The 27725-nt window shown below is 61.6% G+C and overlaps 8 protein-coding genes across 8 annotated transcripts; 5 read left to right on the top strand and 3 right to left on the bottom strand.

Annotated features, from left to right (window-relative positions):
- Positions 1–765: 765 nt before the first annotated feature.
- VTJ83DRAFT_1992 (uncharacterized protein) lies at positions 766–2965 on the top strand (the record flags this gene model as incomplete). Its single annotated transcript, XM_071008212.1, has 5 exons — positions 766–849; positions 913–1037; positions 1121–2588; positions 2668–2779; positions 2961–2965. 5 exons carry the CDS (start codon positions 766–768, stop codon positions 2963–2965), a joined length of 1794 nt encoding a protein of 597 aa, XP_070868532.1.
- A 2290-nt stretch (positions 2966–5255) lies between these two features.
- On the top strand, positions 5256–9308 carry VTJ83DRAFT_1993 (uncharacterized protein; the record flags this gene model as incomplete). Its single annotated transcript, XM_071008213.1, has 4 exons — positions 5256–5621; positions 5708–6398; positions 6505–8528; positions 8664–9308. 4 exons carry the CDS (start codon positions 5256–5258, stop codon positions 9306–9308), a joined length of 3726 nt encoding a protein of 1241 aa, XP_070868533.1.
- Positions 9309–10719: 1411 nt separating this feature from the next.
- On the bottom strand, positions 10720–11847 carry VTJ83DRAFT_1994 (uncharacterized protein; the record flags this gene model as incomplete). Its single annotated transcript, XM_071008214.1, has 1 exon — positions 10720–11847. One exon carries the CDS (start codon positions 11845–11847, stop codon positions 10720–10722), a length of 1128 nt encoding a protein of 375 aa, XP_070868534.1.
- A 1015-nt stretch (positions 11848–12862) lies between these two features.
- Positions 12863–14308, top strand: VTJ83DRAFT_1995 (uncharacterized protein; the record flags this gene model as incomplete). The annotated part of the gene is made up of 1 exon (XM_071008215.1): positions 12863–14308. The coding sequence occupies one exon, from the start codon at positions 12863–12865 to the stop codon at positions 14306–14308; it is 1446 nt and encodes a 481-aa protein (XP_070868535.1).
- Positions 14309–14896: 588 nt separating this feature from the next.
- Positions 14897–16150, bottom strand: VTJ83DRAFT_1996 (uncharacterized protein; the record flags this gene model as incomplete). Its single annotated transcript, XM_071008216.1, has 3 exons — positions 14897–14992; positions 15111–15422; positions 15551–16150. 3 exons carry the CDS (start codon positions 16148–16150, stop codon positions 14897–14899), a joined length of 1008 nt encoding a protein of 335 aa, XP_070868536.1.
- A 1116-nt stretch (positions 16151–17266) lies between these two features.
- On the top strand, positions 17267–20959 carry VTJ83DRAFT_1997 (uncharacterized protein; the record flags this gene model as incomplete). Its single annotated transcript, XM_071008217.1, has 2 exons — positions 17267–17416; positions 17513–20959. 2 exons carry the CDS (start codon positions 17267–17269, stop codon positions 20957–20959), a joined length of 3597 nt encoding a protein of 1198 aa, XP_070868537.1.
- Positions 20960–21839: 880 nt separating this feature from the next.
- On the bottom strand, positions 21840–22353 carry VTJ83DRAFT_1998 (uncharacterized protein; the record flags this gene model as incomplete). The annotated part of the gene is made up of 2 exons (XM_071008218.1): positions 21840–21998; positions 22102–22353. The coding sequence occupies 2 exons, from the start codon at positions 22351–22353 to the stop codon at positions 21840–21842; spliced, it is 411 nt and encodes a 136-aa protein (XP_070868538.1).
- A 2120-nt stretch (positions 22354–24473) lies between these two features.
- On the top strand, positions 24474–26820 carry VTJ83DRAFT_1999 (uncharacterized protein; the record flags this gene model as incomplete). The annotated part of the gene is made up of 4 exons (XM_071008219.1): positions 24474–25248; positions 25314–26222; positions 26304–26444; positions 26537–26820. The coding sequence occupies 4 exons, from the start codon at positions 24474–24476 to the stop codon at positions 26818–26820; spliced, it is 2109 nt and encodes a 702-aa protein (XP_070868539.1).
- Positions 26821–27725: the final 905 nt, after the last annotated feature.

The raw sequence follows: 27725 nt of genomic DNA on the forward strand, positions 1-27725 counted from the left end.
TGGTTGAGGGTGAAGCTGAAGGTTGGCGGTTGGTGGTTGTTTGGTGGTTGTGATTGTTGCTGCTGTTCTTGTTCTTGTTGTTGTTGTTGTTGTTGTAAGTGAGTGGGTGGGCGTGTGAGGTCGGGCGACCGTGTACAAAGCGGAAGAAAGACGAGAGTTGGTTACACTGGAAGAATCGTTACGTGTTACGCTGAAGAATGTGGTGTGCGCCTGCCGCTAACGTTGAACACACTGCCCACAAGCGCCTTCCCCGTCGTCGCTTCCGGCCCCAACCTGGAAAGAACAGCTGGACAACTTTTGGGTCTTGGCAACGGCGGATCCCGGTCCCGATAATGCCTGTACCGGGGCGCTAGTCCCCCTGGTCCCCGCGATATGCCTCTATCCAACACCCACGTCAAGGTGGGGCGTGGGGCAGCTGCCTGACCTCACCTGCGACATCGCATCACGGGTCTTCACTTGGTTTCGAAGCTCCAAGCTCCATCCACTTCTCCTCTGCAACCGACCGTGGCACCCGACCCCGACCCCTTACCTTGACCTCAGCCCACAGACAAGCCGAACAGAAAACAAAAGCCAAGCAGAAGATTACCAGTGGCGACACCCTCCTCATTGCGTTAGGGTGTGCGTCAGAGGCCCCAACACGACAGACAGGCACGGGACTCGTCCCGTCGGGGTGATTTCCACACCCATCTTTTCTCGTTTTCCCTCCTCCCAGGTGTTCTTCCATCGTCCACCTTCCAGCCGCGCTCCGTCGCCACAGCCGTCGCCATGCTCGTTCGACTACGTGCCCCCGATGGCATGTTCCGCCTGACGGTGGAACCAACCACTACCTTTGGCGAGCTCGTTCAACAGGTACGCTCTTGGAACGTATCGACGTCCTGCATCGTCCAACAGCGCTGATGGTCTGTCTCCCAGCTCATCCCAAAGCTGCCCCCGACCGTCGACCCGAAATCCATCGCCCTCTCCAACCAACCCTCGGGCCAGGACTCCAAGAAGATCGGCGAGATCGCCCCGTTCCAGCTCGGCCAGACAGGGCTAAGGCAAGACAAGACCTGACCTCCGTTCGTCCGTGGGTTGCATAGCGGCCAGGGTGTGGGCTATGGGAGCTAATACGGGGGGACAGCCATGGCGACCTCATCTTCGTCAGCTACAAGCACCAAGAGGCCGCCTCCAACGGCGCGCCGCCATCCGACGGCCCAGCCGCTCTCACGTCGACCACGCAGCGCCTTAACGGGAAGCCGATCCTCCCCGCCGAAGACCACCCCATCGACCCTCCTCCCAACACGTCGGCCGAGCGCATCAAGAACCCCTGGGAGGTGGTGCGGCAATCCCCCCTCGACGACCGCCTGGACAAGCAGCCAGGCAAGATACCGCGCAAGAGGGACAAGATGTGCAGGCACGGCCCCAAAGGCATGTGCGACTACTGCATGCCCCTGGACCCCTTCGACGCCAAGTACCTCGACGAGAAAAAGATCAAGTACATGTCGGTCCACGCCTACATGCGCAAGGTCAACTCGGCCACCAACAAGCCCGAGCTCGGCGCCTCCTTCATCCCCCCGCTCGTCGAGCCCTACTACCGCGTCAAGCGCGACTGCCCGGCCGGCCACCCCCAGTGGCCCGAAGGCATCTGCAGCAAGTGCCAGCCCAGCGCCATCACCCTGCAGCCGCAGCCCTTCCGCATGGTCGACCACGTCGAGTTCGCCTCGCCGCACATCGTCGATCGCTTCCTCGACGCCTGGCGCCGCACCGGCTCCCAGCGCCTCGGCATCCTCTACGGCCGCTACCTCGAGTACGACGTCGTGCCCCTCGGCATCAAGGCCGTCGTCGAGGCCATCTACGAGCCGCCCCAAGTAGACGAGGTGGACGGCGTGTCGCTGGGCGCCTGGGAGAACGAAAAGGAGGTGGACGCCATCGCCCGCAGCTGCGGCCTGGAGCAGGTCGGCGTCATCTGGACCGATCTTTTGGACGCCGGCAAGGGCGACGGCAGCGCCGTCTGCAAGCGCCACGCCGACTCGTACTTCCTCGCCTCCCAGGAGATCGTCTTCGCCGCGCGGCTGCAGGCCCAGCACCCCAAGCCGAGCAAGTGGAGCGACACGGGCCGCTTCGGCTCCAACTACGTCACCTGCGTCGTCTCGGGCAACGAAAAGGGCGAGATCTCCATCTCGGCCTACCAGATGTCCAACGACGCCGTCGAGATGGTCAGGGCCGACATCATCGAGCCGTCGGCCGACCCCGCCATCATGCTGGTCCGCGACGAGGAGGAAGACGACGGCTCCCCCAGCCGGACGCGCTACATCCCCGAGGTGTTTTACCGCAAGATCAACGAGTACGGCGCCAACGTCCAGGAGAACGCGAAACCCGCCTTCCCGGTCGAGTACCTCTTCGTCACCCTCACCCACGGTTTCCCCGACGTGCCCAAGCCCCTCTTCACCGACGCCAGCTTCCCCATCGAGAACCGCGAATACGTCGGCGAGGCCCAGGATGTTTCCGCCGTCGCCAAGGCGTTGCGGTCCGCCCCCAAAGACGATGCCTTGCACGTCTCCGACTTCCATCTCCTCTGCTTCATCCACCAGATGAGCGTCCTCTCCAAAGTGCGCAACACCCCTCCACCCTCCCCGTGTAACCCGTCCTCTCACTAACGCCGTCTTTTTTTTTTTTTCCTTTCTCCAGGAAGAAGAAGCGCTCCTCTGCCGCGTCGCCACGCAGCACGACCTCGCCGAGTCGTTCCAGCTGCGCTCGACCACGGGGTGGCAGACCCTGCTGATGATTCTGCAATCCACCGGTGAGACATGTCCCACAAAAAAGCGCCAGCGGCAACACTCTGGCTCGCCCTTGCACCCCTCCTCTGCCGCATCTTGGTCGTCGTCCGCGTCGACCGATGCCACGGCCGGCGGCACCTCCAGAAGCAACAATTCTCCCAGCGACGTGCGAGAACCACTGGCTAAACGTTTTGCTGCTGTCAGGCTGACCGCTCCGCCTCGTCCGCCCTCGCCGGGTTATTAATCGCGGCTTGGGTGCCTGGAGCACCTGGTCACCGGACCATCTGGTTGGGAAGTCCGGGAAAGGGTTTGGGGGGCTTTGTTTATGAGAGAGCTTGGAGGGATAGGAAAGAAAAGGAAAGGAAAGGAAAGAAGAACAAAGGAGAGGAAATGTCATCTTTGGTTGTTTGCATGGTACACTACACGATGGCAAGGTTGTGGCGCTTTGGAGGGCGGCGGTGGGCACTGTCCGTTTTTGCTCTCAAGACATGATATCACGATATACAAAGTAGTAATGGCTGGGGGTGTGTGTGTGTGTCGGTGTGTGTGTGTGTGTGTGTGTTTCGCCTGGGATGCGTCGAGATGCTGCAGACTTGACAACAGGAGAGACGATTCATTCCTCGTGCAAAACAAGGAATCCTACGAGAAACGTGGGTAGGTACGTATGTACATGCGTACATGCGTACAGGGGAATGGAGATGACGACGACGTTTCTCTGTGAGATGATGCATACCCGGACAAAGAGACCCCACCGTCATTGTCACGATGCCTACATAGATATACGGAGGAGTTACGTACACAGCCAAGTCCACAGAAGCCGTAACTCTGGGCCAGGAGGTCTCAGTTGGTAGGGCGGGGAACCTGCTCCTCTTCCAACTGTCAGGTTGTCTCGGTTGTTGCTCAGAGCGAGCGAGACAAGGGGGGACGGATCCGACACAAGACAATTGACGAGAAAAATAAATCAATAAATAAATCACCACTGGAAATTCCGGGACAAGCTAACTACCTCTGCACACACTTGGACGTGTTCCAGTGACGGTTTATTTTTGTTGCATCAAGCACATGTCCCTGTCCCTCGTGTATAGTAAGGCACTTGGTGTATGTAAGGCAGTGTGCAGTGCATGTACAGAGTACACCTGTCTTGATCTTGTTGCCCTCCGCTGTTTAGGCCATGCTTGCTTGCTGCCTTTGGACCCCCCCCCCCTGGTTTCTGGGAGGTTGGGCGGTTGGTGGTTGGGCGTTCGGCCAGGGGCTGGCATCCAGTACATACCGCTAGGGAAAGGTTCAGGTCCCTTACCTCACCTCCCTTTTTTCTTTTACCTTACCTTACCTGACCTACCTTAGCTTGTTGAAGACTCCCTCCCCGGAGATTACAGTACCAGAACAGATCCCCGCCCATACTTGGCAAGGGGGGGGGGGGAAGGAGATCCGTGGCGCTGCCCAATCGAAGAATCCACTCTCCCCCAAAACCGTTGCTTGTCGGTTGCTTGTTTCCATTCCGCAACTTGAATAACTACCTAACGACAGCCATCCACCTTAGCTTTGTTTCCATACACCCGCACAAGGCTTCCCCTTCCCAGACCTGCATACTGCGTACCCATCGCACAGGGTCCGGCGGGACTTGAGAGGAAAACCAGCCCGCGTGGACGGCCCGTAGCTGGGGGATTTTTTTTTCCAAGCTCCTTTGGCTCTGGAAGACGCAGCTCGACGGATTGGCCGACCGCTCGCTTCTCTGGAACTGGAACCGGGCATTTCAGCCTCACCTTTCCTGAACGGGGGGGGGCCAGCGGGCAGCTTTCCGCTTTCCCCTCGTCGAGCCCCAGCCTCCCGGTACATACATACATACATACAAGTACATACTAATACACCCTTGAGAGGGGGGGGGGGAGGAGGAGGCGTCGCGCCCACACACGCACAACCCCAAAGCACACACAGCCTCTTTGTCAACTCCGTATTGCACCCCGACGGTGAGCTTGAGATTGCCTCGTTCAGGCAGGATTTGCGACCGACCGACAGACCGACCGACCGACAGACCAACCGATCGCCTTGCAGCCCGCCTCCGTCAAATTTAAAGGCCGTCCCCTCTTGGGGGAGGTATCCATAGAGTATTCTTACCAGACGGTTGGTATCGTGCCTGTATTTGGTACGGTACCTCGGGGCTGGCTCCAGCCTGACGTCGCTTTCAGGCGTCCGCTGCTTTGCTTGCTTGGTTGCAGCAGCAGACACGCCGACTTGGCTCCCCGCTCCCTCTCCCGCTTCCCCCTCGACCTCGTACCACATCTTCGACCATACATCACCACCACCACCACCACCACCACCCCCCCGAAAAGAAAAAAAAAAAAAAAGAAAAAAAAAAAGAAACCCAAGACACATCCGCACACCTCGACCAGCGTCCTCGACCTGCGTCCTCGACCGCCACCCGCTCCCTCCAACAAGCCGGAAACCTCCCCATGGTAGCTCTGATCCGATAGCAGCGGGTGGATTGACCGTCAGTCTACCATGGCAGGCTACGATTACGGCGGCGGCTCCGGCCGCGACTGGGGTCACAACCACCAGCCGCCGTTGGGCAGCGATGATGCGTACCGGCTGGACCAAGACCCGGCAAGCCTGGCCCCCATCCCCTCGAGGCACAACGGCCCGCCTGGGAACCCGAGCGGCAAGCCCCCCGTCTCGGGGAACCTAAGCGGCGGTGACAACACGGATACCGAGTCGCGACGAAGCGGCGAGCGCAACCGATCGCGTCCCCGCGTCGCGAGATCGGCCAGCGGCCAGGTCCGGACATGCCACAAGTGCGGAGAGACCCTGACGGGCCAGTTCGTGCGCGCCCTCGACGGCACGTTTCATCTCGACTGCTTCCGGTGCCGCGTGAGTAGCTCCCCCGGCCGGGCGCGCGGCGCGCCAACGCGCACCCCAAACCAGAGATGGCTGACCAACCCACCCCACCCCCACAGGACTGCGGCCAGATCGTCGCCTCCAAGTTCTTCCCCGCCGACGACGAGAACGGCGGCGGCCCGTACCCGCTATGCGAGACCGACTACTTCCGCCGCCTGGGCCTGCTGTGCCACCAGTGCGGCGGCGCCCTGCGCGGCTCCTACATCACGGCGCTCGATCGCAAGTACCACGTCGACCACTTCACGTGCTCCCTCTGCCCGACCGTCTTCGGCGCCCAGGACAGCTACTACGAACACGACGGCCACGTCTACTGCCACTACCACTACTCCACCCGGTTCGCCCAGCGGTGCAGCGGCTGCCAGGCCGCCATTCTGAAGCAGTTTGTCGAGATCTTTAGGAACGGCCAGAACCAGCACTGGCACCCCGAGTGCTACATGATCCACAAGTTTTGGAACGTCCGCCTCAACCCGCCCCACGAGCCCCTCGTCCCCGTCCCGGACAACCCGGCCGGCCGCGAGCAGGTCCGCGAGGACGAGGAGCGCATGGAGGAGAAGGTCTACCGGATATGGAGCGTCCTGTCCACCTTTGAGGAGTCCTCGGCCGCCTGCATCTCCGACATGCTCCTGCACGTTAGCAACGGCGCCTACATCGACGGCGTCATGGTCGCAAAGAGGTTCATCTTCCACGTCGACATCCTCTTCCGATCCGCCGACCGCCTGGACGGCACCATGGCGCAGCTCGACATGAACGGTACGTCGGCGTCGACCCTCACCCTCTTTTCCTCCTCCTTCCCTGCCTTTTTTTTTTTTTCCCCAAGCTGACCGTTTGTTTTGTCGTTGTTTCGTTTCGTACGCAGCCCTCTCCTACGGACGCGAGGCCAAGCTCCTCTGCAAAAAGATCGTCGCCTTCTTCTCGTTGCTGTCCAAGACCCAGGACAAAGCGACCCGTAAGCCCGGCGTCACCCAGGACCTGCTGACCCTCGTGACCGGGCTCGCCCACTACCTCAAGCTCCTCATCCGCATCTGCCTCCAAGGCGCGCTCCGCATAGAAAAGGAGCGCAACAACGAGGAGGCGCTCTTCCGCTTCCTCGACGACCTCGGCGATCTCGAGAACCTCAAGGCCGACGACACTTCCACCACCACCCTGCAGCTGACCTCGGGCATGTCCCGGCTGTCGGCCCACGACTCGGACCAGTGCGCCCTGTGCCGGAAGCCGATCGAGGATGAGTGCACCAAGGCCGAGGACAAGAGGTGGCACCTCTCGTGCACGGGGTGCACGCGGTGCGGCAAGGAGCTGGGACGCAACCTGCAAGACGCCCGCTTCAGCCCGTACGAGGCCCAGATCCTCTGCGTCGGCTGCGATCCCAACGGGCCCTCGACCCCGTCGCCGTTTGCGCGCGTCACCAAGCTGCAGCAGTACGTCTTCCTGCTCCAGGTCGCCCTCGCCCGGCTGCTCGAGATCCTGCGCACCAACGGCATGATCTCGCCGTACCCGGACGACCCCAACGGAGGAGGCTCCGGCGCCGACGGCCGGTCCGCGCAGCAAGGAGACCCGCATCCGAAGCATCACCGCGAGTCGTCCTACGAGAGCGCTCTCAACGACGTGAGGAGGCTCAAGAGCACCCGGCTGGACAAGCACCTGTCGTCGAGCTTCCGCAAGGCCCGGACGTCGCGGATCCTGGACGGCCCCGAGAGCAGCAGCGCCCGGCCGGGGTCTTCGGGCGGCGGCCAGGGCGACGGAGCCGCCAGCCGCGGCCTGCACATCGTCGAGGAGCGCGGCCCCGCCGACGAGGGCGACATGATGCTGCCCAACCAAGACGCGCTCACGCTGGACGACATACCCCGCATCGTCGCGGCCGGCCAGGCCCGGGAGCAGCGCTCCTACCAGCAGCAGCACCCGCCGCGGCAGGATTCCTACCAGGGAGCCGCCGCCCCGGATCTGCGGTACGGCCCGGGGACGCCGGCGGGCGGCAGCAACGGCCACCAGCGCAGCCTCTCGGACGGCAAGACCCCCGTGGGGCCCCGCGGCCCCCTCGGCGCCGGCCCGCCGCGCACGCGGCGCTACTTTTCGGAGCTCTCGGGCCTCGAGTACTTCATCGTCCGGCACCTGGCCGTGCTGACGATGCACCCCATGGTCGAGTCCGAGTTCACGCTCGAGGAGCTGCTCGGCTTCATCGAGAGCAAGAAGCCCGCCACCTTTTGGAAGAACATTGGCAAGGCCTTCAAGAACGACGGCCGCAAGAACGTCAAGAAGAAGGGCGTCTTCGGCGTGCCCCTCGAGGTCATCATCGAGCGCGACGGCGCCGAGTCGACCGACGGCGTCGGCCCCGGCACGCTGCGCATCCCCGCCGTCGTCGACGACATCATCTCGGCCATGAAGCAGATGGACCTCTCGGTCGAGGGCGTGTTCCGCAAAAACGGCAACATCAAGAAGCTCGGCGAGGTGGTGGAGAAGCTCGACAAGGAGGAAGAGGTCGACTTCAGCTCCACCAACGTCGTCCAGGCCGCCGCGCTGCTGAAGCGCTACCTGCGCGAGCTGCCCGACCCGCTCATGACGCACAAGCTGTACCGCCTGTGGCTGGCGGCGGCCAAGCTGCAGGACGAGCACAAGGTCCGGAGGTGCCTGCACCTGACGTGCTGCCTGCTGCCCAAGCCCAACCGGGACTGCCTCGAGATTTTGTTTTGCTTCCTCAAATGGGTCGGCTCCTTCCACCAGGTCGACGACGAGTCGGGGAGCAAGATGGACATCAAGAACCTGGCGACCGTGATCGCGCCCAACGTGCTGTTTGACAGGAACAAGCAGTCGAGCTTGGACAGCGATCCCATGTACGCCATCGAGGCGGTCGAGGTGTTGATCTCCAACATTGAAGAGATGTGCTTGGTACGTGTTTTATTTTTTTTTTTTTTGTTTCCCTTGCCCCCCCCTTCGGCCCCTCGACCCCTCCCAAAAGAAGAGAAAGAGAGAGAAAAAAACCAACGTCATCTTTCTAACCTTGTCGCTCTGCCCAACCACCAGGTCCCGGACGACCTCGTCGACATGCTCTCGGACCCGCAGCTCTTCAACCCCAACGGCGACCTCACCACCAAGGACATTCTCAAAAAGTTCTCGGACCGCGCCGCTCTGGGCGGCGGCGGCGGCGGGGGGTTCAACCACAGCTCGGCGCAGCAGTACGCGCAGGTGACGCACGGCGAGAACCCGTCGCGTCCCCCGCCGCGGCGCGTCGAGACGGACCCGACCACGTGGCACGGCCACGGGCAGCAGGGGCAGCTGCAGCAGGAGCCGACGATACCGTCGTTTGCGCAGAACCCGTCGGCGATGGCGACGTCGACGGCGACGCAAGGAGGGATGGTGGTGGTGGGCTCGCCGCCCGGCATGCGGGGGTATGAGGGACCGCAGCCGCAGCAGCAGCAACAACAACAGCAGCAGCAGCAGCAGCAGCAGCCATCACAATCCTCACCTTATGGAGGGCAGTTTGCGGATCAAGGCGGGCCGCCACCGCCTGATGGTGGCGGTGGAAGAGGAGGAGGAGGACCAGGAGGAGGAGGAGGGCCAGGAGGGCCAGGAGGGCAGCAGCAGCAACAGCAGCAGCAGCAGCAAAGGGAGTGGAGAAACTCGGGATGGGGGAGGCAGAATAGCGGGTTAACTACAGGCACGGTTTAAGAGGGAGAAAGGGGTGGTGTTTGACAATTGACGGGGGTCAGTTTCTTGAGGGTTGACATTTATTTTATTACTATTATTATTATTGTTGCTGTTGTTGTTGTGGCTGTTCTCCCCACAAGAGAAAGGGATATTAGAGCGAGCAGGCCGTGATGTTGTTTCCATCCATCCATCCATCGATCCATCCATCCGTCCATCCATTCATTCATTCACTCATTCATTCATCCATCCGGTTGTTAAGGATGGGGGAAGAAGGGAGGAGGAGGAGGGGGTTTGCGAAGGGTTGGGGAAGGGGAGCTTTTATAACCCTCCCCCCCCCCCCCCCCCCCTCCTTTTCTTTTTCTTCGTTTCATGGAATGGGATACCGATATTCTTCCTGGCCTTTGCTTCGTGTTCCGTCTTTGAGTTTTTTTTTTTTTTTTTTTTGTTGTTGTTGTTGTTTTCTTTTCCTCTTCCCTCCCTTTTACGTGGGATCATCGACATCGATCCTTGTCGGTGGAACGTTTGGAAATGAGAAGGGGACTTTGAACCCGTTTATTTCTTTATTTTTTTCAACTTTGTAATGTTCTTTGTGGCATGGCTGGTGTCATGGTAGGAGGAGGTCAGATGGTTTTTGCGGCGTGGCTGGCAATGGCGAAGGCGAAGGTGAAGTTGAAAAAGCAGAAGAAAAAAAAAAAAAAAAAAAAAAACAAGGGCCAGAGAAAGGGAAAGAAACAGGGGCGCCCGTGATCTTGTCGTCTTCGGGGTTGAGGACAAAAAAGAGAGAGAGGCAGCAAGAATACCAATAGTTACAACCGAATTGCCCATCGAGATGGGTAGGGGTCCTCCTTCTAGTTTGACCTGACAACCAAAAAAAAAAAAAGAAAAAGAAAAAAGAAAAAAAAAAAGGGAGGGTTCGTTGTGTTGTACGGAAACAGAACTTTGGGCAGAGCAACTGAAAGACAACCGCTCTCATACACCCACCCGAAGAGACTCGAATCAAAGTTTGCTGTTTGCCCAACCCAGCAGCCAACAGGCAAGAACCATTGGAAAACGGACAATTCTTGGGTTTGCTTGCGGCTTGGAAGACATTGGTGTTTTGCGTACCTCGTGCTAGTCAAACAACAAAACAAACCGTCCCATGATAAATGGTCCTCCGATCCGGTGAGACGAGGAAAAATAAAAGGGTTGGCATTACTAGGTACCTAGGCGTAGGTACCTATGTATGTAGGTAGGTAGGTACGTGTATGTATGTATCGTATATTAGGTAAGGTACGCATAAAATCCGAGCTCGTAGGTTCCCCGCCACACACAACCCGAGGTATCCAACACGTTGGTGTGACATTTCCAATGACACCCGTCTAACCCAAGACGCCGGCATTATCATTTCGTCCAGTTTCTCTCTCCCATCCCCCCCCCTTTGTGTTTGTTTTTTTCACTGAGCCTTGCTGTCGTTGTTGGCCTTCTCCTGCTCCAGCGTCCACCGGACGGCCCGGCGCACGCCCTCGTCGAGAGGCACCAAGGGCTTGTACCCGAGGCGCTTCTTGGCCTTGGAGATGTCGTAGTAGCGGGTCATGCAGCTGTAGATGATGCGCTGGCGGTTGAAGGTCGGGGGCTTGCCGATGGCCCAGAAGAAGCACTCGCTGAGGAAGCCGAGGACCATGCCGAGGCCGCGGGGGAGCACGCGCACGTGGTCGGTGCCGCGCGGGGAGCCGGCGGCGGCCCAGACGGCGCGGGCAAAGTCCCAAAAGTAGACGGGGCTGTCGTTGGTGATGAAGAAGGCCTCGCCGTCGACGCGCTCGTGGTCGAGCGGGAGGGTGGCGGCGGCGGCGGTCAGGAGGAGGGCGCGGGCGGCCAGGAGGTGGCCGTGGGCGACGTTTTCGACGTAGGTGAAGTCGAAGAGGTTGTCGTTGCTGCCGACCTGGACGTTGTCGCGCCCCTGGCGGTAGACGTTGATGAGGTGGTAGAGGACCATGGTGTCGCCCTCGCCCATGATGCCCGAGGGGCGGATGGCGCAGGTGAGGAGCTTGGGGGCGTCCGGGGCGCGGTTGGCGGCGAGGACGAGCTCCTCGGCGGCGGCCTTGGTCTCGGAGTAGTACTCGGTCTGGTCCTTGCCGCGGACGGTGGGCCAGCGCTCGTCGGCGTTGATGAGGTCCGAGACGTTGTCGCTGACGACGCTGGCGGAGCTCGTGTAGACGAGGCCCTTGACGCCCGTGGCTTGGCAGGCGCGGATGACGGCGGCGGTGCCGTCGACGTTGACCCTTTTGAAGAGGGCGTGCGAGACCTTGTCGTTGCCCTGGGCGGGCGGGGACGCGGTGTGGATCACGACGTCGGGCTTGACCTGGGAGAAGATGGCCTCGAGGCGGTCGGCGTCGGTGATGTCGGCCTCGAAGTAGGCGACGCCGTCCGAGTCGGGCCGGCGGTTGCGGGTGCAGCGGAGGTCGACGACGGAGACGGAGCACGTGTAGTCGCGGAGGAGCAGGCGCACGACGTGGTGGCCCAGGAACCCGCAGCCGCCGATGACGAGAACGGAGCCGAGGGCCGGCTTTGCTTCGGAGCCCATGATGGTTGGTTTGTTTTTTTTTTTTTTTTTTCTATTGTTGTCTCGGTCGAAGCTGGAAAGGGGTCAGGGCGGCCACCTCAAGCGGCGGGCGAGAAGTCAGGTATGTATGGTTTGTGAGGAACGGGGCGGATGGGACAGAATGGAAGGTGGACAAAAGATGCCGGTAGGTATGGAACTTGGTGTCGTTGGCAGCTTTCACCCGTGTACTAAGTAGGCACAGAGAGATAGCGGGTATGTCTTGGCATCTCCTGGATGGATTGGGACGTGAACCCGCCTAAACCAAGCTGGTGCCACCAGGAGAGGAACCTTCAGCTCTCGTGGCCCCCCGTCCTGCGGATTCAGCCAGCCAACCGCCGCTGGCCTGGAGGGATGGAACCTGGAAACATTTGGGCGGTATAGCGGGGCAGAAACGAGGCTTGGCTCCCCTGTCCACCGTACTGAGCCGACCTCAGGCAGGGGGCAAGACCGTCCACCAGCTGGGCTTGCCTTGCCCGTCTTTGCCGTCTTTGCCGTCGTTGCCGTCTTGGGGGGCGTGCCGGACCTGCCCCGATGGACGTGGGGCCGAAGTGGGCCGGCCACCACCTCAGCTCTTGACTCTTGCTGTGTGTAACTACCAAGTAATTACCCCCTACGAACCCAGACCCGGCTGCCTGGGCTTGACTGCCCTGCCCGTTTCTTTTCTTTTCCCGTCGTCATCGTCTTCATCATCATCATCATCGGGCCGCTCCTTGAGGTGCACCCGGCCGGGATCCTTGGCGGTCTCTCTGGAGACCGACCAGGCCACGCCGCCTTTCCGTTGTCTTGTCACCTCGTGAATTCTCCGTGGCTGACCCTCCGCTCTACCTAAGCTCCCGTTTCTGCTGCTCACCGGACCCTCCTCGTATGCCGGATACCCATACGCATTGTGCTTTTGAGAACCATCGCTTTCACTCATGATTGCTGCTGTTGCACCGCATCCTCGTATATTATATATATACTCCTGCATCGGCACTGGGTTCCAGCGCATCCATCTCCCATGGAGGCAGTAGTGGTCGAGATCCTGGCTCACGTCGCGGCTCCGGCCAGGGCGGCCGACGATGTCAAGTACAGGGCCCTGGCCGCCGCGTACCGCGACTTCATGCCGGCAAGACGGGTATCCATGGAGGAGATATCCGAATCGCGCGCGGGTCAAGACCCTACCGCCAGCAGCGTCGTCCACGCGGCGTCTCAGCGGCTGACCCAGCCCGGCCACGGCCTGGAGTCACCCTATCTGTCGTTCAGGAGCGTCGACCACAACCTGGGGTCGCCTCGCGCCATGCACGGCGAGCAGAATCATGTCGCCGCCGAATCCGGCTCACCGTGGCGGCCCCCGCCAAGCATCGTGGACGACTCGATGCTCAACGACGACTTCATCCTCCCGGAGTTCTTCACCCCGCAGCGGGTCCGGGAGCATTACAACTCGGTGGTGGACAGCTCGCCGAACCGCTCGCCGAGCCTCTCTCCGTGCCCCCCTCCTCCCCCCCAGGCACGAGCGGCGAGGCGACGGGGGCGATCGGGTGGGGGCCGCGTCCCTGCTCACGAGGACCGGAACGTGGACGACAGCACGGTGGTCGACAAGAACGTCACCGTTGCGGAAGAGGACGAGCCCGCCGGCAACGCCACGGCGGCGGGCGCGGCCGTCATCATCCCGCGGTCGCCCGACGTGAGCTTCAAACGCCACCGGCCCCCAGAGACCCCGTCCTTCACCATCATCGAAGAGACGCGGCTCGACATCACCTCCGACATCAGCGAGGAGCCGCCGCCGCCTCTACCGCCATCGCTTCCCCGGGCCGATACCGCACCCCTCCCGAGCAAGCGCCAGCGCACCTCCCGCGGCGGCCCGGAACCCAGCGCGCCTCTCGCCCGAAGCGCCACCGACGCCTGGCCGCACAAGCAGGCGACGGCCCCGACCTCGCAGGGCTACCTCCCGCCCCCGCCCCCCTCCACCCCCTTGGACGACGCCCTCGAGATCATCCCGCCCCCTCCCCCGGCCTCGTCTCGCGACCTGCGTCCCGAGGACCTGGTTACGGACCTCCTCGCCCGCCTGGCCCGCGAGCTCGACCTCGACAGGCGCTTCCGCCCGGCGTCGCAGTCCCGCCCCTTGCGCCCGTTCGAGCGCGGGTACTGGCTCCTGGACTGCCGCGCCTGGGAGCCCGAGCTGAAGCGCTCGGCGTGGTCCTTCCTGGCCAGCTACCTGGCCAAGGGAGCGGCAGGGTGGGGGACCAGCTGCCGCCGCGACGAGCCGTTTCACCGCCTGAGGGTCTACGGCTGGGGGTGTACCGTCGGCCACATCTACCTGGTGCTGTACCTGGCGAGCCGGCGCAGGGTGCTGTCTACCGGGGCGAAATGGGTGGCGGGCGGCGGGGAGGTGGTGGTGGTGATGCCGGAGAAGGCGGGCACCGGCGATGGCGGAGCCAAGGGGGGCAAGATGACGCGGCAATAGGGCTGGGGATGGCATGGCCGAATGGAGCTCCGAGGTCATGTTCTTGCTGGATAAGGGTTTTTGAACAAGAGGTTATCGTGCAGACATCCGGATGGTAGTGGGAGGTGGCATCCCGCGAGCAGCATTCCATGGAGTTTCGGCGCGTGGGCATTGGAATACCCATTTGATTTTGTGTACGGGGCAAGAACCTTGTGACGTACGGTGCGCACATGGATGGTTGGGAAATATTTCTCTGATCATCGCTCCGTCCGAGATGACAACAATTCCTCGACAGGGGCATTTTTACCCTCCCACCAAGACCATGTTGGCTTTGCACGCCGTGTTCATGAGCCCTTTTTTTTATTTTTATTTTTTGGCATCGACAACACGCAAATCATATTTCTACGAACTGAGAACCTGACGCAAGAGACCCTCTCAAGCAACCCGAGAGCCCGCGGGATGCGCCCACAAGTTACACACACCCAAGCCCCATGGCCGTTCGAACGCCTATAGAGGCGAGACTCGCGTGGCCTTCCCGGGTCATGCTCCTACTGTACAGAGAGGCACCATCCGGTCTTGGAGGGAGGCGGTGCCGAAAGTGCTGCGAGTCTACGGGCTAGGGCTAGGGCGGTGGGGGTGTTTCCGGAGGGACTCCATCTCCTTGAGATAGGCGGCCAGGTCTTCCTGGTAGGAATCCTCGAAAGGCTGGTTCGGAGAGGAAGAAGAAGGAAAGAAAAAAAAAAACGTTAGCCGAGAGTGTCACCACCGGAGAAGGAGAAGCCCTATCATCCCCATGGGGGGAGGGGGGAAGGGGCAAACATACCTTGCGGTCCTCGGGGCTGAGCTCGCGCCAGATGGCGCCCGCCTTGCGCACCCGCTCCGTGGTGGGCTGGATGCCGCGGAACTGCTCGTAGTTGGCCTGGAGCCAGCGGAGCCAGGCGACGAGGGGCTGCTTGGGGATGCGGTCGTCGTCGAGGGCCGGGAGCTTGCGGGAGTTGAGCGACACGCCCTTGCGCGACAGCTCCATGCGCGCGCGCTGGGCGTCGTAGATCTCCTGCGGCTCGAGGCTCGCGAGCCACTTCTTGTGGGCCGCCTCGTTGGCGGCCCGGTTCGTCTTGACCTTGGCCTCGAGCCTCTGTTGTTGGAGAAGAAAGGAGGAAAAAAAAAAAAAAAGTTAGCAGGCTGGCCTGAAGCTGCTCCAAGAGCTCGATAAGAGCTCAATTCCACTTTTTTTTTTTTTTTTTTTTTTTTTTCTTTTCTTACCTCAATCTCGGCCGCGGACAGCGTCTTGAAGTCGCTCCGCGCCTTGCCCAGCGCCTCGATGGCGTTGGGCTTCTGGTCCTTGGGGAAGTACTGGTCCTTCTTCTCGGTGAAGAAGACGGTGAAGGTGCTCTCCGGGAGCTTGGTCACGGGCGACTTGAGGAGGGCGACCTTCTTGAGCTCGGCAATCTTTTTCTTCTGGAGCAGGGCCACCTGGCGCTCCGACAGCGGCTTCTTGGGCTTCCGGCCGGGCTTCTTCGCGGCCTTGGGCTTGGCCGCCGTCTTCTTGGGCTTGGCCGCCTTCTTGGCCGCGGCCTTCTTGGTGCCGGCGGCCGTCTTCTTCTTGGTGGCGGCGCTCTTCTTGGCCGTCGTCTTCGCCGACGCCGCCGCCGCCGTCGCCTTCTTGGTGCCGGTCGCCTTCTTGGTCGCGGCCTTGGCGGTGGCGGCGTAGGTCCGGGAGAAGGCGGCGACGACGGCGCGGAAGCCGGCGGGAACAACGCGGGTCGCGGGGGCGGGGGACAGGGCGAGGCGCGAAATGAGGCGGTGCGCATTCGGCATGGCAACGTGGCGCGCCGCCGAGCGGCTGGCGACCGTTAGAAGCATGGCGACGACGTCAGCGGCTTTCGCCACGGGCAAGCTCGAATTGGCGGAAGAAAAAGCGGAAGGGCTGCGTTCAAAATTCGGAACCGGGGGAGGGGGGGAAGATAGTCGCGCAGCAGCCGAGGTGACGTGACGCAAGAGGGTTTCGCGGTGGTGGTGGAGGAGGAGGGGAACCTAGGTGGAAAGATTTAGGCGGTATGACGGAGGTTGGTACCGCTGCTGCCGGTGTTGTGTTGCGAGCGATACACAGTACATGCAAACAAGCAATTTCATGCAGCCCAGCTCAGCCGATTCGTTCAACCTGAACGGTGGGGACCTAGGTCGGTAAGATAGGTCCAGCGTCCCTAATCTCTCTACTGCGTAGTAGCTAACGTTCGTTACGGGTAGGCCGCTTGGTGCAGCGTGTGCCCGTATCAAACCCGTCCGAGCTTCCGTCCCGTGCAGTACCCGCCAGCCCACCAACGTTCGCTAGCTCCCTGCCACAGCAAATCTCTTGGCCTTCACAAGAACCTGGAAGCTCGGACCTACCCCTGCCGCCGGTTTTGGAGGGGGGGGGGGGGGGGGGGGAGAGAGAAGCTTGGCATTTTCCCCTGGAACCCTGGAAACCAGGAAACCTCAGGTACCTACTGCGTACACAGCAGAAAAATACCTCCTACTGCCGTCTTCCATACCGTAACGTTACCGTAAGGAACCACCAAAGAATGGAAAGCACAGTGGGAGGGGTCTTTTCCATACCGTCATTAACACTGTCTTGGGACGGCCCTGCAAGTCTCCACAATTTCAGACTCGCCCGATGGCAAAGACCAGAAGGAGAGACGAGACAAGAAGGAGAAAAGCATCAACCGCCTCATCTTCCAAATCCACACTACTTGCTCCCTCCATCCTCTCATTCATCCATCACTCCCCCCCCCCCCCCCCTCCCACAATCCATTCGGCACCCCCGGATCCGCGTGCCTGAGTGAAATGCACCGCTAGCCAAGGGGTCGGCCGCCTCCAAAAGTACATCTCACCACCACCAAGTCACTCTCACTCTCCTGCTGAGCCATCGTCACCAATCGCCCAAGATCCCAGATATGGCTCGACCCAGAGACTCGCGCTCACCATCTCCTGCAGGAAGTCATGCTGCGCGAAGGCGTAAGGAGGATGAGCGTCGCGACCGAGACCGAGACCGAGATCGAGACCGCGATCGAGATCGAGAGCGAGACCGCGACCGTGACCGCGACCGCGACCGCGACCGCGATCGACGCCGCTCTCGCAGTCCGGATGTACGTAGACAACGCCCCTCCTCCTCTTTCTCTCCGTCTCTCTCTTTCCATCTCTCTTCCCTAGCGCCGGGCCTTCCGCTAACGCATCCGCCGTCTGCAGCGCCGATACCGTGACCGCGACCGCGACCGTGACCGCGACCGCGACTATGGCCGCGATGGCCGGGATCGCGACTCGTACCGGTGGAGGGACCGCTCCTTAGACCGCCGGGATGACGACTACCACTACCGAGGGGGCTCCCGCCGCGATCGAGACCGCCGGAGGTCGCGCGACCGCGGCCCCGACAGGCCCCGGTCTCCCGACCGCCGAGGGCCGCGAGGGAGAGATGGCAGCCGCGAGCGGAGGAGCCGCGAGAGCTCGCCCGCCCGCCGCGACGACGGCGGCCGCCCCCATGACCGCCGGGGAGACGTGCCCTCCCCGGCCCATGCCGGCCCTGACGCGCAGCCAGCTAAGTCTACACCGACCCAAGCGCAGTCCGAGGCTGAGAAAAAGGCTGAACGACTGCGCAAGCTCCAAGCCATGAAGGAAAAGCACGCTCAGAAGGAGGCCAAGGAAGCCGCCGTCACCGCCGGCAGCACCCGCCAGCTCCTGGCCGAGATGGACCAAAAGGCCAGCGGCGTCTGGACGGCCGCCGCGCCCCAGGCCCCCTCCTCGGCGGCCCCGGGTGCCTACCCCGGCAAGTTCGATCCCAAAGCCATTGTCAAGAACGCCAAGGGCGCCAGAGCCCAATCCCCTGCCAGGCTCGGAGATGTCAAGCTGCCCGTTGTCGCTGCTGCTGCTGCTGCCGCCGCCGCCGCCGCTACAAAACCCTTCGGCAAGATCGAGACGGGTGCCGCCAAGGACGCCGGTTTGCTCCCGACCAATCGCGCGGTCAGCGCCTTTGGGTTCAAAGCGGCCGACACCCAGAAATCGGCCGCCAAGCGCAAGCTGGACATGGACGACGAGGAGGTCACCAAACGCAAGCTCGTCAAGCTCCCCGATTACGTCCCGGAGAAGGCCGACGACGCGCCCGAGGCCGACGGCGAGGCCGAGGAGGACGGAGAGGAAGACCTGGACCTCCTCATGGCCCGCAACGAGGAAGACATGGCCGAGGCCCACCGGATCCTCCAGGAGAGGCGCGAGGAGCGCATCCAGAAGGAGGCCATGGCCATGGACGTCGACGCCGAGGCCCCGAACGGGACGGCCGCCAAGGAGGAGCCGGCCCCGGCCGCCGACGCCATGGACGTCGAGGAGAAGGAGCAGATGGTGGTGGTGGTGGAGGAGGAGGTCGACCCCCTGGACGCCTTCATGGCGGAGCTCGAGCAGTCGGCGCCCAAGGGCGGCTTCGGCTCGGACGCGGCCCGGCAAAAGCAGCAAGGCGCCGGCAGCAAGAAGGCCTTTGAGCCGGAAGCCTACTTCAACGAAGACGACTACGGCTACGAGGCCGAGAACGCCGACCCGGCCTCCATCCTCGCCATGGCCGCCAAGAAGAAGAAGAAGGACATTCCGACCATCGACTACAGCAAGATCGAGCTGAACCCGATCCGCAAGAACTTCTGGGTCGAGCCCCAGGAGCTGGCCCAGATGACCGAGGAGGAGGCGGCCGAGCTGCGCATGGAGCTGGACGGCATCAAGGTGTCGGGCAAGAACGTGCCGAGGCCGGTCCAGAAGTGGTCCCAGTGCGGCCTGACCCAGCCCATCCTGGACGTCATCGCCTCGCTCGGCTACGAGAAGCCCACGCCCATCCAGATGCAGGCCCTCCCCGTCATCATGTCGGGCCGCGACGTCATCGGCGTGGCCAAGACGGGGTCGGGCAAGACCATGGCCTTCGTGCTGCCCATGCTGCGCCACATCAAGGACCAGGACCCCGTCGGCGGCGACGACGGGCCCATCGCCCTGATCATGACGCCGACCCGCGAGCTGTGCACCCAGATCTACTCGGACCTGCTGCCCTTCGCCAAGGCGCTCAAGCTGCGCGCCGTCGCCGCGTACGGCGGCAGCGCCATCAAGGACCAGATCGCCGAGCTCAAGCGGGGCGCCGAGATCATCGTCGCCACGCCGGGCCGCATGATCGACCTCCTCGCCGCCAACTCGGGCCGCGTCACCAACCTCAAGCGCGCCACGTACCTGGTGCTCGACGAGGCCGACCGCATGTTCGACATGGGCTTCGAGCCCCAGGTCATGAAGATCTTCCAAAACGTCCGCCCGGACCGCCAGACCATCCTCTTCTCGGCCACCATGCCGCGCATCATCGACGCCCTCACCAAGAAGGTGCTCCGCCAGCCCGTCGAGATCACGGTCGGCGGGCGCAGCGTCGTGGCGCCCGAGATCACGCAGGTCGTCGAGGTCCTGGAGGAAAGCAAAAAGTTTGTCCGCCTCCTCGAGCTCCTCGGCGAGCTGTACAAGGACGACGACGACGTGCGCGCCCTCATCTTTGTCGAGCGGCAGGAAAAGGCCGACGACCTGCTCCGCGAGCTCCTGCGCCGCGGCTACGGCTGCATGTCGATCCACGGCGGCAAGGACCAGGAGGACCGCAACTCGACCATCTCGGACTTCAAAAAGGGCGTCTGCCCCATCCTCATCGCCACCTCGGTCGCCGCCCGCGGCCTCGACGTGAAGCAGCTCAAGCTCGTCATCAACTACGACGCGCCCAACCACCTCGAGGACTACGTCCACCGCGCCGGCCGCACGGGCCGCGCGGGCAACACGGGCACCGCCGTCACCTTTGTCACGGCGGAGCAGGAGAACTGCGCCACGTGCATCGCCAAGGCGCTCGAGCAGAGCGGCCAGCCCGTGCCCGAGAAGCTCGACGAGATGCGCAAGTCGTGGCGCGAAAAGGTCAAGGCGGGCAAGGCCAAGGACGCGAGCGGGTTCGGCGGCAAGGGCCTGGAGCGCCTCGACAAGGAGCGCGAGGCGGCCCGCCTGCGCGAGCGCAAAACCCACAAGGCCGAGGGCGACGAGGAGGAGGACGAGGCCGCCGACGCCGCCGGCGCCGGCAAGAAGGACGCGGCCAAGTCGCTCGTCGAAGCCGCCGCGTCGGCCATCGTCTCGCGCGACGCCGCCCGCGCGGCCACGGCGGCCGCCCCGGCCGAGGCCGAAGCCGCAGCGGCCGTCCGCGGCGGCGTCCCCGTCGCCACGGGCAAGGGCGGGGCCCTCGACAAGGCCGCCTCGGCCATCAGCGAGATCAACGCGCGCCTCGCGCGCGCCGGCCAGCTGCGCCAGGGCCAGCCCATCGACAACAAGGGTCCCGACGCGGGCGCGTTCCACGCCACGCTCGAGATCAACGACTTCCCGCAAAAGGCGCGGTGGGCCGTCACGAACCGCACCAACGTGGCCAAGATCCTCGAGGCCACGGGCACGTCCATCACGACCAAGGGCAGCTACTACCCTCCCGGAAAGGAGCCGCAGCCCGGCGGCGATCCCAAGCTGTACATTCTTATCGAGGGCGACACGGAGCTGGTGGTGAGCAAGGCCTTGTCGGAGCTGACGAGGCTGCTGAGGGAGGCGACCATCGCGGCGGCCGAGAGCGAGAGCAGGGCGCCGATCGGAGGCCGGTATACCATTACGTAGTCGCGGCAGGCGACGTGCTCGTCATCCTCATCGTCGTCGTCGTCGTCGCCGTTGTCGTCGTCGTTGTCGTCGTGGCCGGAGGGGACGGGACGGCTGCTGTAGAAATTAACAAGCTTGTTTCGTCCAGAATGGATGGGGTGGTTGTTGTAGGCACCTAGGGTGGAAATGGAGTTGGCGTTTTTCTCTACGACGCGCGCGTGTCATTGCGAGCTTGGTTCAAAGGCAACAAACAAACTTCTGAGACGGGGTAGATGTTTTACCATTCTTGAAAATAATGCGATTGGAAAGCTGTCACGTCACGAGCGCACCGCAGGTGTGTTATGTCGGTTCCCAAAGGAACACCGGAAACACGACTGCTCTTTGCTGTCCTTGACCACGCTAGCTACCTTATCCAACCCCCGCATGGGCGGGCTCATGGGAGCCGCTGCTCGTGGCCCTCGAACTTGATGCCATCGACCCTCCCCAAAACACCTACATTCGGTCAAGAGGAAGCCCTGTTTCCCCCCAGTCACTCCCTGCTCTTGCTGGCACAAAACAATAGAGGAAAAAAAAAAAGAAAAAAAAAACGCTGGACTATCGTAGGTTATGTGCTGAACGGGAAATAGAAATGGAAAAAAGAAACGAGGTCAAATCAACCGCCCAAACGAATTCTTGGGCAATCTTACCCCGCTTGACAGCTTGACAGCTTGACAGGATGATGGATGATGATGATGATCATGATGCCTCATCAATCCTCTGTCGTTTGTCATCATGGCTTCATAACCCCCCCTCCTTGCCCGAGGTCTCCCAGCTCATGGTGAACAACAAAACCGAAAAAAAGAAGAGATTCACGATAGGAAGAGGGAAATCTTGTTTTTCAAAAAAAAAAAAAAAAAAAAAATCAGCTATGCCTCAAGGCCTCCGCGGTCTGGTCGATCTCCCTCTGCCGCCGCTCGGCGTCGCTGGCCTGGCGCAGGGCCTTGGGGTCGGACATGGCGCGCCGCTTGTCGGCGGCCGCCCCGAGCTTGCCGCGGGACTGCTTGGCTGCTTGGAACCGGGCCTGCGTTTGTTTGCGTCGGAGAGGAGAGAGACCCGGGTTAGTCTTTTTGTTTTTCTTTTTTTTTTTTTTTTTTAAATAAAAAAAAAGTCGTGTGGAAACGTACCTCGGCAGCAGCGGCGGCCTTGGCCCTCGCGTCATCCGCCGCCGCCGTCGTCGTCGTTGTCGTTGTCGTCGAAGGGGAGCTGCCGCTGCCGCCGCCGCCCAGCGTCCGGGGCGGACCGCCGACCTTGCGGGGAGCGGCGGCGGCGGCCGGTACGGAGGCGGTGGCCGGGGCGGCGGGCGCGGAGCCGAGACGGCGGCCGGGTTGGGCAAAGGGGTCGTCGTCGCGCGAGGCTTTGCCGCAGAGGTTTCCCATGGTTTTCTTGCTTGTGTGTTTGCGGGGTGGCGCGGTGGTTGGTTTGTCTTTGGAGAGCGGGTGAGTGACACGAAAAAAAAAAAAAAAGCAAAAGAAAGAAAGGGAGCGAGGGAGCGAGCAAGTGAGTGAGTTGAGTGAGATTCCGGGCCGCTGTGAGAGGTTGGCGGTGTGTGTGTGTGTGTGTGTGTGTGTGTGTGTGTGTGTTGTGTGTTGCGCGTTGCGTGGTTGTGAGCAGGAACAGGCGTGCGTCGGTTGGTGGAAAAGCGCTGGAGTGTCCTAGAGGGATGCTGTAGCAGAGGTGAGTGAGTTTGTTTTAGGTAGGTACCTAGGTAGGTAGGTAGGTCTTCTGCGCTACCTAGTTAGAGGACCTCGAGGACCGTATGCAGTGTAGAGGTAATTACGCTGCCTAGCATGTGCAACCGTCCGGGGATGTAAGGTAGGGAATGTAGAAGTATACTGCGTAGTAAGAAGGATAATTACATGAACAGTCCACGTCGCCGTGGGAGGCTTGGATCCATCCTTGAGTTGCCGTTTCGGGGTGCAGACCTGGAAGTCGTCAACCACAGCTCCCAACCGCCAAACCGCCAAACAGCCAATCAGCTAGACAGCCAAACAGCCACTCCCGGGCCGCGAAGAGCGGGCGAGATCCGGGCAGGCCGGGTCTCTTTGGGAGCTGCCCCACCTGTCTGTCTGCCTTTCCAGCGCCTGCCTGTTCTGTCTGCCCTGCTCTGCGCGTTGAGGCTTGGCTGCCTGTCGAGTCAAGAGCAAGAGCAAGATCAAGTGCAAGAGCAAGAGCTGTCAGCGAAGCGGATTCCTGCCAACCTGGAGCCCCGGGATGTGCCAAACACCGAGATGAAAATGCCCACAGTGTGGAATAACCAGGTGGTTCCTTTGAAATGTATTCCCGTCTCTTTCTTCCCAGAATCCCGTCCCACGGGATGTTGAAGACGGGTGGTTATTGCGTACGCAGCATTACTCTGTACTGCGTACATACAGTACGACACGCCCCTTCAGACGTTCCCTGACGTGTCCCCGCGGCACGTGTTCAAAATGCTCTGACTCGATGCAATCGTCCGTCAGGCGCGGCCGGGGGGGAGGGGGAGTTGAGGTACTTTGGTCGAAGTTTTAGGGATCTACACAGTAGGGTCAGGTCTTTTTCATCCAGACGGACCGGGAACAGCATTTTTCTCAAGTGTTCAAGTTTGGAGTTCTCTAGGTGGAATGCATCCTAGGTACTTAGGTAGGTAGGCAGGTAGGTGGGTAACCTGAGCAGCCGTAGCAGCAGCAACAGCAGCAGCATAAGCAGGAGCAATAGCAGCAGCCGCCACCGTCGCCGCCGCCGCCGCCTTCGCCTTACCACTATTACTCGTCACCCCCCCACATCCCGCAGGGAGGGTGCGCCCAGGGTTATGCCAGGGTTGTTTGGCGCCGACCCCGCCATGAGGAGCACAGAAACACAAGGCAAAGCCCGCGCCAATCGGTTGGTTTGGAGGCGAGACACACACACACACACACTACTGCGTATACACGCACACACACACATGCCCCCTCCGAAAGCTCCCCCTTGATGTTGATGAGAGAGCACCCATGTTCAAACCCCGTGGGATGCAAAGCACCTTCGCTCGGTAACGGTGGAGCCCAGTGTCGCCCGTTGACAGGTGACGACAGACGGGACGCAGGCACCAGGGACCCGGGTCGCTGCTCCACCGTTGTCCGCGAAGCGGGACGTCTCTTGGTCCGTTCGGGCCCTCAAGGTTCTCAAAGAGCCCTCAAGGTGCAAAATACTCCTTCGACGTACGCCGATCCACAACCCCACAAACTCATCCACGACCATCCTCTCCCACCACCCGGCTCAGGTCGCCGGGCCCTCACCTCGTCAATCAAGCTTTTTTTTTTTTTCCCCTCCCGGGCCGTTTCTCGTTACCTTTCTTCAGCACCCGACGAGGTACCTGGAGCTGCCGGGTGCTTGATCCGTGCCCGCGACCACGTTGGCCTTCCGTCCCATCCCTCCCATTGCCCTCCCCTAGGTCGCATCGCCTCCGACACCCCACCCCCCACGGGCGGCCAAACGCGCCCGGTTGTATCAACCTCTCCTCCTCCCCTCTCCTCCCCCTTCCACCATGCACGGCCACTTTGAGTCGTATGGCCCCTTTGCTGGCAACGCGAACGGGAACGGGACCGGGACCGGAAACGGGCAGGGAAACCCTTATTACCACCGTCCCTCGCACAGCACCTCGGACCATCTCGGCCATGACTTTTCCATGATGCACGCCGTCCATCACCAGATGACCCCAGGCCATCACGCACAGCCAGGCTCGGACCGCGCGTCGGCCGCCTCCGCTGTCTACCAGGCCCACGACGACCTCTGCATCGAAGGCTGCATGGGCGTCGGCCTCTACAACGGCTTCCAGCAGCTCAACCACCGCGGCGCACCTCCCTCCTCGCTGCAGAGCCGATGGACCCGCGACCCGGCCGCCCCCCGCTACGACCTCCACCACGACGTTTTCGCCCACGACATGTCGATGCACTTCCGCGCCGCCGAGTCCCACCCGCCGCCTCAGATGATGTACCACCACAACGAGCCGTGGTACGCTCAGGCGCCCATGGCGACCACGCCCACCACCTGCGTCGCCCCGTGCACCGACGACGACTGCCAGTCCGCCGCCGACAGCTGCTGCGACAGCGAGTGCACCATGACCGACAAGTGCACCAACGTGGCCTGCGCCGACATCGCCGATGCCTGCACGGACCAGACCTGTCCTGGCCGTCCCGACGTCGTCGCCACCTCCTTGCCCAGCTCCGAGGTCGTCGACGGCGCCGCCGCCCTCATCTCCATCAACCACCACTCCCCGGCGGCGAGCCAGCACCATGACTTTGACAGCCTGCAGCATCAAGGTGAGGCCTCTCCTGGCGCCCCTCCCGCCGCCGTCTCTTTGCTCACCGTTTCTCTCTCCCTTCAGCCATGGGAAACATGGACTTTGGCTTGTCCGGGGACTCTGGGCAGCCCTTCGCGTTGCAGCCAGGGCTCTTGCCGGGGCAGTGGGGGACCATCACGAACCATCTGCTCCTCGCTCACAGCGAAACGGCCAACCCGTCGAGCTGCACCCGAGGCTGCCCGCTGGACGACCCTCGCATCCTAGACCAGTATTGCCACATGCCCTTGGCCATGCCCAACCCGTCCGCCGCCGCCTTCGGGCAATACGGCTCGCTCGGTCAGAACTTTCTCGCCAGCCAACATCAGTTCGTCGAGTGCGGCGCCGAGATCCAGGATGCCGAGTCTTTCCTGGCCCACTTCAACGAGCAGCATCGTCCATACTTCACCGCGGCCATGCCCAACCTCCCACGCGCCTCGGCCGAGACCCAGAGGAGCCACCATCACCGCTCCCAATCCCACCCCATGGTGGAGGCTCCGAGCCAAACCACGTCGCCGCCCGCGACCCCGCTAGACACGCCCGATTCCGGACGGTCTTCGGGCACCCCTTCGCCCCTCACCCCGCGCTCCAGCAACATCGACATGGCCCATGTCAAGCCCGAACCGGGGCCGTCTCTTGCGCGCGGCATGTCCATCTCGTCCACGGACCAATCCATGGAGATGGAGCCCGCCGTTTCCGACGAAGAGGAAGACTCCGGCGATGAGGATGAGCACAGGTGCCTCTGGCGCGACGACGGCCGCCCCGGCGTCTGCGGGCTGGTCTTTGCCAACGCCGAGGACCTGTTCAAGCACGCCTCCGAGGCTCACATCAAGCACGCCCTGAAGGGCGCCCAGGGATTTCGCTGCGGCTGGGATGACTGCCCTCGCAGCGACCCCAACGCACCGGGGTTTCCGCAGCGCAGCAAGATCGAGCGGCACATGCAAACGCACATCGGCCGTCAGTATCCTCCACCTGCCCCGGTTGGTTCGTTGCTGTAGCGGGCGTTGGTTGGCTAACCTTGTCGAAACCCCCCTACAGACAAGCCGCACATCTGCCCGACGTGCAACAAGGGCTTTTCGGCAAAGCAGGCCCTCACCCAGCACATGTTTATCCACAGCAACGAAAAGCCCTTGGTGTGCAACATCTGCAACAAGGCGTTCCGTTACCCGAGCGCTCTGAGTAGGCCCCCCCCCCCCCTAACCCCCTCCCAAAACAAACCCGGCCCCTAGCAACCGCTACCCAGCTGCGTGCTGACTTCGGTTTCTCTCCAGCCATGCACCAAAGAGTCCACTCAGGCCTTAAACCCCTCAAGTGTCCCGTCTGCGGCAAGGGGTTCAGCGAGTCGTCCAACCTGTCCAAGCACAAACGCACCCACGAAGTCAAGGGCCGTTTCACTTGCTCCGTCCCCGGGTGCGATCGTAACTTTCACCGCCAGGACCAGCTGCGCCGGCACATGAAGACGCATCAGAAAGAGCCCGGCTCTGCCAGGTCCTCCGTCTCGAGCTTGGTTTCCGCCGCGGCCGCGGCCGACGGGTTGGGGATGGAGCAGCCGTAGAGCTGACGCGGTCTCGTCCCGCCGACGGCGTTGCTGGAGGACTGAAAGGCCTTGAGCCCAGCGTTTGATGCAAAACGAGATACGAAGACACGAACGACAACCAACGGGGTTTTTATCCACGACCATGGAGCTGACAGAAAGCACGGGCGAGAGTTTGCTCTTTTGTCTGCTTCACATCTTTTCTCTCATTATTATACTACCTACACTGCCCCTGGATATAGGGACCATGGGGTAACAAAAAGAAAAAAAAAAAAAAAAAAAAGGGGGGGGGGGGGGGGGCGGGGAGGGCGGAGGGGGAAGACTAGGGGATGGTGATGACTCGGATACCCTTTTACTTTTTTTTTTCTTTCTCTTTCTTTTGGCTTTTCTTTGGGAGGGCAGGGCAAGGCAAAGGCAAAAAGGCATGGCATAGACGATACCTACGTGACAAGCTAGCTCTTAAAAGGGGGGATGGGATGGAATGGGGAGAGGTATGTATGATTTGAAACAAAAAAAGGCAGCGAAACGGCGAAAAAAATACAAAGTCCTTGGGATTCTCTCATCCTAATCACCCAGGAGAAAGGGGGAGCCAAGTGTCGTTGGATGATATGCATGTGTCACCTCTCCCCGGAGGCAGGTCGTATGACAAAACACACCCCAACGCCCAACTTTCCCGGTCCAGACGGGAACCAGAGGGAGCCACCACCGCCTCATTCAAACCGGACCCCACGAACAAGTGCGTGCCATGGATTCAAGACCGATCCGTGAAATGTTTTTTTGTACCTCCCAGCCCCTGTATTGCCGGCAACAGACAAAAACAGAGAAAACAAAACAACACAAATAGACAGGGCTCTAACAGACGCCTTTCCACGCAAAAAGCACCTCTCTTCTTTCTCTCTCCCCAGGCTCCTCCCCCACCCATCATC

Source organism: Remersonia thermophila, chromosome 2 (genome assembly GCF_042764415.1).
Source record: "Remersonia thermophila strain ATCC 22073 chromosome 2, whole genome shotgun sequence".
Classification (NCBI taxonomy): domain Eukaryota; kingdom Fungi; phylum Ascomycota; class Sordariomycetes; order Sordariales; family Chaetomiaceae; genus Remersonia; species Remersonia thermophila.